This window comes from Babylonia areolata, chromosome 9, assembly GCF_041734735.1.
Source record: "Babylonia areolata isolate BAREFJ2019XMU chromosome 9, ASM4173473v1, whole genome shotgun sequence".
In the NCBI taxonomy this organism is placed as follows: Eukaryota; Metazoa; Mollusca; class Gastropoda; order Neogastropoda; family Buccinidae; genus Babylonia; species Babylonia areolata.
In genome coordinates this window covers 27,879,562-27,891,748 of record NC_134884.1, presented here as the reverse complement: position 1 = coordinate 27,891,748, position 12,187 = coordinate 27,879,562, and the positions used below count along the sequence as shown (strand labels likewise).

The 12,187-nt window shown below is 46.2% G+C and overlaps 1 protein-coding gene across 1 annotated transcript in view; it reads right to left on the bottom strand.

The window, feature by feature from the left end:
- The window catches only part of LOC143285609 (protein kinase C-like), an 11,572-nt gene extending 4,592 nt beyond the window's left edge, over positions 1-6,980 (bottom strand). Inside the window, exons 1-5 of the mRNA XM_076593005.1 lie at positions 6,931-6,980; positions 6,067-6,259; positions 5,083-5,238; positions 4,113-4,253; positions 1,640-1,788 (exon numbers count right to left, since the gene is read on the bottom strand). Of these exons, the coding sequence (XP_076449120.1) occupies positions 1,640-1,788; positions 4,113-4,253; positions 5,083-5,238; positions 6,067-6,259; positions 6,931-6,980 (689 nt within the window). The remainder of the gene's footprint in view (positions 1-1,639; positions 1,789-4,112; positions 4,254-5,082; positions 5,239-6,066; positions 6,260-6,930) is intronic.
- Positions 6,981-12,187: the final 5,207 nt, after the last annotated feature.

Genomic DNA, 12,187 nt, shown 5'->3' with positions numbered 1-12,187 from the left:
AAAGCAATATCCGAAGTGATGGCACCGAACAACCCTATTTCTTCGTTCTTTGGAGGAAAACAAATTGTCTGTCTTTCCGAATGTCCTAAACATTCGAGCAGACAAAAGGAGTGAGGAAGCACGAAAACATACATCAGCGTTTAGTTGTTGTTGTTTTTTTGTTTTTTGGGTGTGTTTTTTATTATTCAGAAGAAAAGACGGCTGAGGTTAATTTTTCTGTGTGATGAATTTGTAACAAGCATAATGAACACGAGGTTAAATTTCTCATGAGGGATTTGGGGGAGACGTTAATGTTAGAGTGGGGGGCTGATCATGGATAGATGAGGAATTGTGGAAGGTACTGGGGTCAAAGGTAGAGCAAGGGGGTCAACGGGTAGAGTAGTTTCGGAAAGATAGTGGGCAAGCGTAGAGCAGGGTTACTGGAAAGGTAGGTGGCAAAGGTAGAATAGTGATGTGGGGAAGGTAGGGGACCAAGGACACAGGCTTGGGAAGGTACTGGGCAGTGGCCGGGCAGAGTATGGTTTGGGCAAGGGTAGAGTAGGGGTATGGGGAAGGCGGTGTAGAGTCGTTTTGGGAAAGGGTCAAGGGTAGATGGTTTGGAAAGATATGGGGCAACAATGGAGTAGGGGGCAAGGGTAGCTAGAGGGTAGAGTAGTGGTATCAGGAAGGTAGATTAGAGTAGGTATTTGGGAGGAGGGCATGGGTAGAGGTTTGGGGCGCAGAGTATGGGATTTGGGGAAGGTAACACAACTATAACCTTTTGTATCAAACACCCACAACGACCCCTTCTATATTAGTAACATCTGCAATCTGACCCTTTCTATTAAAAACCCACTGTGTAGTCTCTTTCATTTTTACATGTTCAGCATGTATATATATATATATATAAAATGTCTCACGAGTTGTATGATACAAGACTATATCAATCACAACAAAGCACCTTGGCCTCAATTATTAGAGGAAGAATGATGAAATTGCTCCCAGAACAAAACCTGTACATGGTATAACGGTAAGGAACACTTAGCGGTGCTAAGATCGTTCATATGAGCCTACAACCCCAACCCCGGACTTAAGGAAGGTAGTGAGGTGGGGTAAGACCATGACACAGGTAAGGTAAAGTAAGGTAATGTAAGATAAGGTAACGGGCGCAACAGTTGAGTGGTTAAAGCGTTGGACTGTCAATTTGAGGGTCCCGGGTTCGAGATCTCAGTAACGGCGTCTGGTGGGTAAAAGGGTGGAGATTTTTCCTCTCTCTCAGGTCAACATATGTGCAGACCTGCTAGTGCCTGAACTCCCTTCGTGTGCATATGCAAGCAGAAGATCAAATATGCACGTTAAATCCATGTCAGTGTTCGGTGGGTTATGGAAACAAGAACATACCCAGCATGCAAACCCCCGAAAACGGAGTATGGCTGCCGACATGGCTGGGTAAATAAAGAAAAAACGGTCATACACGTAAAATGTTACATGTCTGTCTGACTGTGTACATGTGTGTGCCTGAACTCTTATTGAATGACGCAGGAAACGACTGATGAGCACCCAATGGCAGCCATCAGTCGGCTCTACCCAGGTAGACAGCCTGTTGTGCAAATGACCCCGAATCGAATCGAAGGTAAGGTAAGGTAAGGTATGTACGTACCTGTAGAGAATACCTTTCTCGTGCAGGTAGTCGAGGGCTAGGACGAGCTGACCGCTGTAGAAGGCGAGGGCCGGCATCGAAAACGGCTCATTCATCATTTCCGTCAGCTTCCCACCCGGAACATAATCCTCCACCAGGTACAGAGCCAACTGACAAGGAGGGAGAGGTGAGGGAGGTGGGGGCGGGGTTTAGGGGGTCGGGGGTCATCTGTTTTTCAATATCATCGTTAATCAATATGATCGTATCAGCAACAGTGTCAACACCAAATGAAGAATATCATCGTCAACAATCAAAACTGTCATTATAGTCAGTCACTGTACCACCATCGCCACCATCATAACCATAATTATCATCATCATCGTCCTCGTCTTGGTTTTTTTTTCTTCCTCCATTATCATTGTTAGGATGATCGTGTCAGCAACAGTGTCAACACCGAATGAAGACTATCACAGTCAGCTTTAATCAAGACTGTCATTATTATCATTATCAGTCATTACCACCATCGCCACCATCGTAACCATAATTATCATTATCATTATCATCCTCATGGTTCTGATCATGGTGCTGAAGTGAGACAGGGGAACCACGCCTTCTCTCTCTCTCTCTCTCTCTCTCTCTCTCTCTCTCTCTCTCTCACTCACTCTTTCCCCCCATAATCGTAACAGGCATCGATATCATATTTTCTATCATCGTAGCATTACCAAGGGTGAAGTGTGAGTTGGATAGAGAGAGTAAAGAAGAAAAAGAAAAAAACAACCACCATCGAGAGCAGATTAATAAATGGATTTTAAAGCTCAGTATAGTCTTTCTTGCCGTAATCATCGTAATCGTCGCTGTAATCATCACACACGATCATCATAATCACTACAATCATCATTATTATCGCCGTCGTCACACACAGCATTCACCATCAAAAATACCACCATCAGCATCATCATTATCATTATCATTACCACCGCTAACACGACCAATACCACCTTCACAACTATCATTACCATCGTTGTCATCACACACCACATTCATCATCGTTAAACTATCAACAACATCATTGCTATCACCACCACCACTACCACCATCATCATCATCATCACCATCACCATCATCACCGCCACCAACACCATCATCATCATCTTTAAGGGCTACGCAACCATGGAAAACAAGATAAGCAAAAGCATCGAGAAGACCACGGCTCAGAACCAGACCTCATGTATCCATGAGCGCCACCACAATCACCACCACCATCATCATCAACAATCGTCACAAATCATAAACAATCGTCACCAATCATAATCATCATCATCAACAATCTTCACCAACCACAATCATCATCATCAACAATCGTCACAAATCATCATCATCATCATCATCATCAATATTTGTCACCAGTCATCATCATCATCAACAATCGTCACCAATCACAATCATCATCAAAAATCGCCGCCAATCACAATCCTCATCAACAATCGTCACCAGTCAGCATCATTATCATCAATAATCGTCATCACAACAATCGTCACCAATCATCATCATCATCAACAACAATCGTCACCAATCAGCATCATCATCAACGATCGTCACCAATCACAACCAACATCATCAATCGTCACCAATCACAATCATTATCTCCAACAATCGTCATCAATCACAATCATCATCATCAACAATCGTCACCAGTCAGTATCATCAACAATCATCACCAGTCAGAATCATCATCAATGTCGCGTGCGACAGTGTAGTGACGGAAGAAAGAGGAAATTTGGGTCAACTTGACCCCTCGAATGCGTCATGATTTTCGTTGTTTGTTTGTTTTGTTTTTGTTTTGTTTTTTGTTGTTTTTGGGTGTGTGTTTTTGTTGTTGTTTTTTATGTTGTTGTTGTTTGTTTTGTTTGGGGTTTTTTTTGGGTTTTTTGGGGTTTTTTTGGTTTTTTTCTTTCTTTCTTTCCGTGCGTGCGTGCATGTGTGTGTGTGTGTGTACTCGCGCGTGCGTGTATGTTCCTTCCCTCCCTCGTAGTCAGCTCAGGTTGTTGTTGTTTTTCTCGTGCATGTATACCTGCACGTTAAGCTGAGCTACAGGCTTGATGGGGGGGAAAAAAAGCTCACCTGTCGATGTCGTGGGCATCGGAAGATGTTTTAATCACTGGCCTTTGTTCCCGGTCAGGGAGAGGTTGTTTTGTTGTTGTTGTTTTTTGTTGTTGTTTTTTCAAATCCTGCTCCATTCATTTTGGAGTTTGATAGCGGTTTTTTTCCGATTCGGTTCGGTTTGGGGGCCTCCAGTGCCACTGCATTTCCTGGGTCCTTGTCCGACCAGGAGGTCTGGAACTGCGTTCCAGCTCCAGGGATTTAATCTCCCTTATGTTTTTTTTCCCCCACGAGCTCTTGAGCTCCGAAGAGTGTCAGACAATTCTGGAAAGTTCTGAGGGTGCCTGCAAGGTTCCCCGGGTGCCCGTGGTCTTCCTGGATTCATGCAACTCACCTTCCCGAGCCTCCGCCGTTTTCTTGGGCGCCCGCAGCCTTCCCTAGTGCCCGAGTGTTCCTCGGGTTTGTCACGAAAGTGTCCCTGCCGGGCATGGAGATAGACTGCCACCTTGCTGGATAACCTCAGCGCATGGCCTCTCTGCATGGGGACTAGGACTCTCAGTGGCTGCCGGCATCTTGGCGGTTTGACTATGGCATGGACCATCGGGCTCAGGCCGAACGTGAACCAGACACGGTTGTGCATGTGTTAGAGCAGTGCACACGAGGGGCGAGTGTGTGTGTTAGAGCGAATGTGATTTTTTTTTTTTTTTTTTTTTTCCAATTTGTTAATATCGGGTTAGTAAGTTTGGGAGGGGGGGGGATAAAAGGAAATAGCTGTTAGGGCCTCACTGCTGTTTCGGTTGTCAGTATGTCTGTGTGAGTGAGTCAATAAAGTTTTGTATTGTTTGTAAATTCTTGGTGATGGCTGCACTTCTTTGAGCGTGCGAGGATCCGGAGACCCATTTTTTCTTAAATTTTCTTTTATTAGATTGCGCGGGGCCGGTCGGGTTGTAGGTGGGTCCTCAACCTTTACCGGTCACGTGACAATCAACAATCGTCACCAGTCAGCATCATCATCAACAACTGTCACCAGTCATAATCATCATCATCAATCGTCACCAATCACAATCGTCATCATCAACAATCGTCACCAATCACCATTAACAATTGTCACCATTTACAAACATCATCAACAATCGTCACCAATCACCATCACCAATCATCATCATCATCAGCTGCCATCATTACCAATCATAATCATCAACTCTCATCACCAATCATCATCACCACCATCACCATCATCATCATCACTGTCCTCATCAGCGTCACGGAAGGCAATGGATGATTGGTGGTGGTGGGTAAGGAGCGGTGGAGGTGGGAGTGAGGGGGTTTGGGGGTGGGGGGGGGGGGTAGGGGTGAGCACTGACCATGGTGCTGAAGTGGGAGTGGAGGGCTACGAGGAAGGGGGACTGGCAGGCAATGGTCAGCACCCTCACCTCCGTCTCCGCCCTCCTCCTGTGCATGGTCAGCTGAACTTTGATCGCCACAACGTCCCCTGTCTCCCGGAACGTGGCCAGGTGAACCTGAGGGGGGTCGAGGAGGGGGCAGGGGGTGAGGGGGGGGGGGGGAGAGAAGGAGCAGGAGGAAGAGGAGTTGGGCGTGTTGGGAGAGAACGGGGCAGAGTATCGGAATTGGAACTGGAATGGTTTATTCACAATCAGGCCACAGCCCCGAATTGAGGGGTACACGTAAACATAATGCAACTCAACGGAAAATACATAAACAAACAAGCATGAATATAGACAACAAAAAGTACACTGTATCCGTTTTACCAGGTAACAGTTTCTCTTAATTTGAATATGTTGAAAAAGAACACCGAAAAATTGTGTACATCAAGAGCGGGGTAGAGAAGAGTTGAGAGGGGAGGGTGATGGGGTTTCAGATGGGGGCAGGAAGGAAGATGCAAGAGGGGGAAAAAGGGGTGCATGAGGTGGTGGTTGGGGGGGGGGGGTCATCTTTTAATCATATCCATGTGCGTGTGTGTGTGTGTGTGTATGTGGAAAAACGTCGGGATAGAGAATGAGGGAGACACAGAGAGAGGGGGTGGGGGATGGGAGTGTAGAGCAAGAGCATGCCTGTCTACACTCTTTCGCTTGTTCACCACACACACACACACACACAGAGAGAGAGAGAGAGAGAGAGAGAGAGAGAAAGTTACACACATATTTTTTTATATTAGTACACATTATCTCCATCCCAACCATCCCATTTCATCATCTAAACCCCAGCCTTCACCTATTCTCTCCTCCCCTTCCTCCCCAGCCCCACCCCCGCCCCCATCAAACAGACATCCTCCACCTCAACCACAACCACTCCCCAACCACTCATAACAAACAATTAACCGGCCTTACCTTGCCATAACTGCCGACGCCAAGGACTTTGTGGAACTTGAAAAAGTCCTCCGGGCAAGGGTCACGAGAGGTGTTGATGGACCCTGACCTCACCTTGCTGTCGTCCGACAGATCGTGCAGACGGGGCAGCGGCCGAACCTTGGAAGACTTTTTCTTGTGCACCCGGGTCTGGATGCTGTCGAAAGTGTTGCGTCTGGGGGTGGCAGAGAACAACGCCTTGGGCTTGGTGGGGAGGTGGGAGAAGCTCACTCTCTGATGTCGTTCGGTTTGCTGCTGGCCTGTTTTGCCTTTTGTGGGTGCAGAGAAGAACCAGCCGTCCTGTTTCACGTGGACAGAACTCTCTCTTGTGATGATGTGGACCGATAGAGGTTGTCGGGTGGTATGGGGTGGATTCGATGGGTTTGGGAGCGGGATGGGGATGGGAATAAATGCGGTACTGAGGGATTGGGGCATTAAACACATGACATATCCATGCTCATTCACACACACACACACACACACACACACACACACACACACACACACACACACACATGCGTGCTTGCCTACACACACGATCATACACGAACACATGCGCAACTAAACATGCGCCCACACATGGGCACACACATTGGATACACACCCATACGCACACATGCACTGCGAAAAATGATCGCCTTATGAAACAGCAAATACTGGAAAAGAAAAAACAAGTAAAAATTGCAACAATATGACATAGATAATTTTTTAAAAACACGATTAAAACAGACTGGCAAGAAAACAGAAAGAGGAATGTAATAAATGATCAAAGCGGTCACCAACATGCATCATCAGCTCGATGGCTTTTACATTCATCAGAGGAACCAGAAGGCAGGAGAAACTGACCCCTTCCTCCAAGATGGTCTGTTGGTGGTCGCCGGCAGAAAGTCTGGCATGGTACCAGACCTTAAAAAAAGCAAAAACAGTAACAACAACAACAACAGCAACAAAGTTGTGCCAGTTTATCCAACAAGAACTACTCCGACCAATTCACACCTGGGTGGAGTGAGGAAATTCAGAGTAAAGAGTCTTTCTGAAGGGCATAACACCATGCCGAAACGGGACCTCGAACCCTGAACACTGGGGAACACTGAATCGGAGGTCCAATAGCAAACCAATCCATCCATGATGCGACGGGCGCAAAAGCCGAGTGGTTAAAGAGTTGGACTTTCAATCTGAGGGTCCCGGGTTCTAATCTCGGTAACGGTGCCTGGTGGGTAAAAGGTGGAGACAGATTTTTCCGATCTTCCAGGTCATCATATGTGCAGACCTGCTTGTGCCTGAACCCCTTTCGTGTGTATACGCAAGGCAGGAGATCAAATACGCACGTTAAAGATCCTGCATTCAGCGTTCCGTTGTTATGGAAACAAGAACATACCCAGCATGCACACCCCCGAAATGGAGTATGGCTGCTTACATGGCGGGGTAAAAACGGTCATGCACGTAAAAGCCCTCTCGTGTATATACGAGTGAACGTGGGAGTTGCAGCCCACGAAAGAAAAAAAAAAAAAAAGAAGCCATGATGCCTTTTACGTCCAGTAGTTCTTCAACTGCGCTGCAAACAGACAACAACAAACAGATCAACCAAAAAACAGAAATTGTCGTACTCACTACATCTCCAAAGCAACGGACGCAGGCGTGGCAAGCATTGACTGGACGAGCCGGACTGCTCACGGTATTGGTGTCATGGCTGTTGACATCACTCGCCAGTGAAACGTACTCTGGGATGACCATTTTCTGGTTTGATAACGGCCTTAAGTAAATGTGACACATTTCATAGTGTGTTAGTTTGTGAATGTGTGAAATCTTATCCATTAAAGTTTGTGGTTATGTGAAATCTTATCAATAAAAGAGCCAGAAACTTAACTTTGAACTAGCTATAGTTGACAATTCATTCAGACACACACTCACACACACTCACAAACACATATACATACGCGGTCACACACACACACACACACACACACACACACACACACACACACACATGCAAAGCACGCACGCGATTCTCCTCGTAATGTCGCTGAGTGCTCATTCTGTCTGGATTAACCTTTGGTGTTCTGGTTTTTGGGGGGTTATTTTCGCATTTACGCGATTCTGATACAGAAAAAGACGTACAAATCAGCTTTAGATTAATTTGACGTCAGATTTGTGCAGCTGAACGTTCAGTTCCAGTTAGTTATTTAGGCCAGGTGTAACAGGCCAGATCTTACCCTGGCCAGAGTTTACCCCCGTAAGAACTGGCCTGGGCTACATCTTACCCGGGGTATAGTTTGGCCTAGGCCAGTTTATATCTCCTGGGCCATTTCTTACCCCCTCTCTTTTTCTCTGAAATACATTGATATTTGAAGAGTGCCAAGATTAACAACGTTAGAATGAAGGGTATGTGAACTGCGATGAATATATTTCACACAATATTTATTACAAATGGGCTTTTATTCAAAACTGGGAAGTAATCAATGAACTTGTTGCTTGGATAAAACAGTTGTCTTATTTGCAATTAAAATTTTCGATATGGAACACCTGTTTTAACTGATAATATCTTTGAACATGAAGTTCGTTCCCAGAGACGTTCAGTCGCTCTGATGTACAGTGATTGTTTTTGATGAATTATGCTTTGTAATCTTGAGTTGGAAATAGAAAGAGGGAGACGTAGTGGCACACCACGAGAGTTGCGGTTATGAAAGGTTTGTAATATGGCTGTGACTGGGGACGAGTTCTATTTTATAACGGAATGCACAAAGTATAATGACTTCCGAAACAAGCGTGTGCATGAAAAATATTTGTCTCCGAAGTGGGTTTTCATTTTTGTTTTTGTTTGTTTGTTTGCTTTTTGTTCATAGAAAGCAGATGGAATTTGTTAGCTATAAGTATGTTTATCAAACATGCACACTCAAACGCCAATTGTTATTTGAAACATATTTGCGTTTTCTTAATAAGTTATAGTGTTGAGTATTTGAATGTCTTCTTTTGTGCGTAAAAGTATCATTTGATAGCAGTCCTCCATAGGCAACTGGAGTGAAAGGATGAATAAAACTTTAAACTATATTTTTTTAGATAATGAACTTGGAAGAAAGAAGAAACTGAGAAGAGAAACGAGAAGGGAAAAGAGGGTATTGAAGAAAGGTATCTCCACTAAAAAATCAAAAAGCAAGAACAGAGACAAAGAACACACACACACACACACACACACACACACACACACACACACACACACCACACACACACCCTTTATTGTTGTGTCTATAAACCTTTCATTCGCGGTTTTCATGACATCTGATTCTGATTCTGATTCACACACACACACAGAATTTTCCGTCAGCCAGCTACAAGTTCTTACAGGACTATAATCCCCCAGGTCTATGTTCCAACGGGTCTATGTTCCCCTAAATTTAAGTTTTCTGGGTCTTTGTTCCCCAAGGTCTTTGTTCTCCTAGTCTATATTCCCCCAGGTCGATATTCCCCCCAAAACGTTTTTGGTTGGTCTTTGTTCCCCCAGATCTATATTACTCCAGTTCTATGTTCCCCCAGGTCTGTATCCCCCCAAAGTCGATGTTCCCCTAAATATATGTTTGTTTAATCATACATACACTTTTGGGTGCTTGTCAGCAGTGGTCAGCAGTAGTCAATGGTCAGCAGTCAGTAGTGGTCAGCGGTGCTCAGTGGTGGTCAGTGGTCCATAGTGGTCGGCGGTGGTCACCAGTCAGTGGTGGACAGTGGTGGTCTGTGGCGGTCAGTAGTGGTCAGTCATGCTCACCGGTAGTCAGTAGTATGTAGTGGTCAGTGGTTGTCAACAGTGGTCAGTGATCTTCAGTGGTCAGTGGTGGTCAGCAGTGGTCAGTAGTTGTCCGCGGTTAATGGTGGTCAATGGTGGTCAGTAGTGGTCCGTATCAAGTGGTCAGTGGTTCTCAGCGGTGATACGTGGTGGTCAATGGTTCTCTGTGATTGTGGTCAGCGGTGGTCAGCAGTAGTCAGTGGTAGTCAGCGGTCAGCAGAGTTCAGTGATGGGCAACGGTGGTTATTAGTGGACAGTGATGTCAGTGGTTAGCAGAAGTCAGTGGTCAGTGGTGGTCAGCAGCGGTCAGTGCTGAGCAGCGGTGGTCAGTTGTCATAAGTGGTCAGTAGCCATAAGTGGTCAGTGGTCAGAAGCGGTCAACAGTGGTCAGTAGTGGTCAGAGGTCAATAGTCATAAGTGGTCAGTATATAGTGGTCAGTGGTTGGTTCTGGTCGGCCAGTGGTTAGCGGTTGCAAGTGATCAGTAGTGCTAGTAGTCAGTGGTGGTCAGTGGTGGTCAGCTGTCAGTAGTGGTCAGTGTTGCTCAGCAGTTGTCAGTGGTGGTCACCATTAGTCAGTGGTCATCAGTGGTCAATGGATGTCATCGGCGGTCAGTGGTCAACAATGGTTAGTGGTCAGTATATGATGGCCAGCAGTGGTCAGTGGTTAGCGGTGATCAGCAGTAGTCAGCGGTCAGTGGTGGGCAGTCGTGGATAGCGGTCAGCAGTGGTCAGTAACAGTGGACTGTAGTGGTCAGTAGTGGTGAGTGGTGGTCACTGGGTAGTGGTTGTCTGTGATCAGCAGTGGTCAGCAATGGTCAACGGTCAGTGGTGGTCAGTTTGCAATTAATAAAATCAACAACAAAAAACCAGGACGTCTTGATAAGGCACAGATGTGACAAAACAACGCAGTCTGAAGAATTTGGCGAAGTGGTCAGCAGTGGCAAGTAATGGTCAGTTATGGCCAACAGCATAGTGAAATCCTGCTAAAACGTTGCAATACTGCATACAATGTGATGCAAGCTGAACTCTGATTGTGGTAAGTAGTGGTCATGCAGCGGTCAAACACCTTCAAAGACATAATGCACAGATGTGACAACATAATGCAGTCTGAGCGCTTCTGAATTGTTGTCAGTAATGTTCAGCAGTGGGGGAACATAGACCTGGGGGAACATAGACATACCCTCTTGCACTGCATGTCAACTAGGTCACTGTTAACCTCTTTGATGTTGTCTGAAAGTGAATATGAGGTGAGTGGGCGTGAAGGACGTACGTGTGCGTGTGTGTGTGTGTGTGTGTGTGTGTGTGTGTGTGTGTGTGTGTGTGTGCACGCGCGTGTGTGAACATAGACGCTAAGGTCAACAACAGGACCGCCAAAGCCAGCGCCGCCTTTGGGAGACTGTGAGAACGTCTGGGAGCGGAGACGATTCAGCTCTACCACTAAGCTGAAGGTCTACTGTGCAGTGATCCTTACCACCCTCCTTTACGCCAGCGAGACCTGGACTGTCTACAGCAGACATGCCAAACAGCTCAACCTGAGCTTTCTCTGTAGACTCCTCCACACCATGTGGCAAGACAAAGTCCCGGACACGGTAGTCCTGGAACGAGCTGGGCTCTGCAGCGTCTAAACCCTTCTGCAGAATGTCCAAGCCAAGTGGGCTGGACATGTGGTCACAATGTCAGACAGCCGACTGTCTAATCAGCTACTGTGTCAGGGCAAGCGCTCAGTTGGAGGACAGAAGAAACGCTACCAAGACTGTCTCAAAGCGTCCCTCAAAGTCCAGGCCTCGACATCAACACGTGGGAGACACTTGCTCTTGACCGTCCAGCTTGGCACAGCATAATCACCACATAAGCCCGTGCAGCTGAAGCCAGGCGCATCACCGAAACACACCGAAAGTGTGCTGTGCGCAAGGCCCGAGCAGCATCCACTCACTTGTGTCCCACATGTGGGCGAGACTTCAGGGCCCGGACTGGCCTCACCAGTCACCTCTGGACCCACAGCCACCAATATTCCATCTGATTCTTGAAGCCATGGTCATCTTCGAATCCGAAGGACAAACATCATCACATCACTTTTTTGACGAATATCATCGCATCATTTTTTTGACGAACATCATCACATCACTTTTTTGCATTAATTGCAAAGTCGCTTGAGCGTCGGAAGGAGTTATATGAATTCCCATTATTATTATCATGATCATGATCATCATCATCATCATCATCATCATTAATGTAAATTTGATACAGACTGGTTGGGTGAGCGAAGTATACACAGGGGGTATATTCCAGCCAGGAGGGATAAGAAATGGCCTAGGCTACTTCCAACC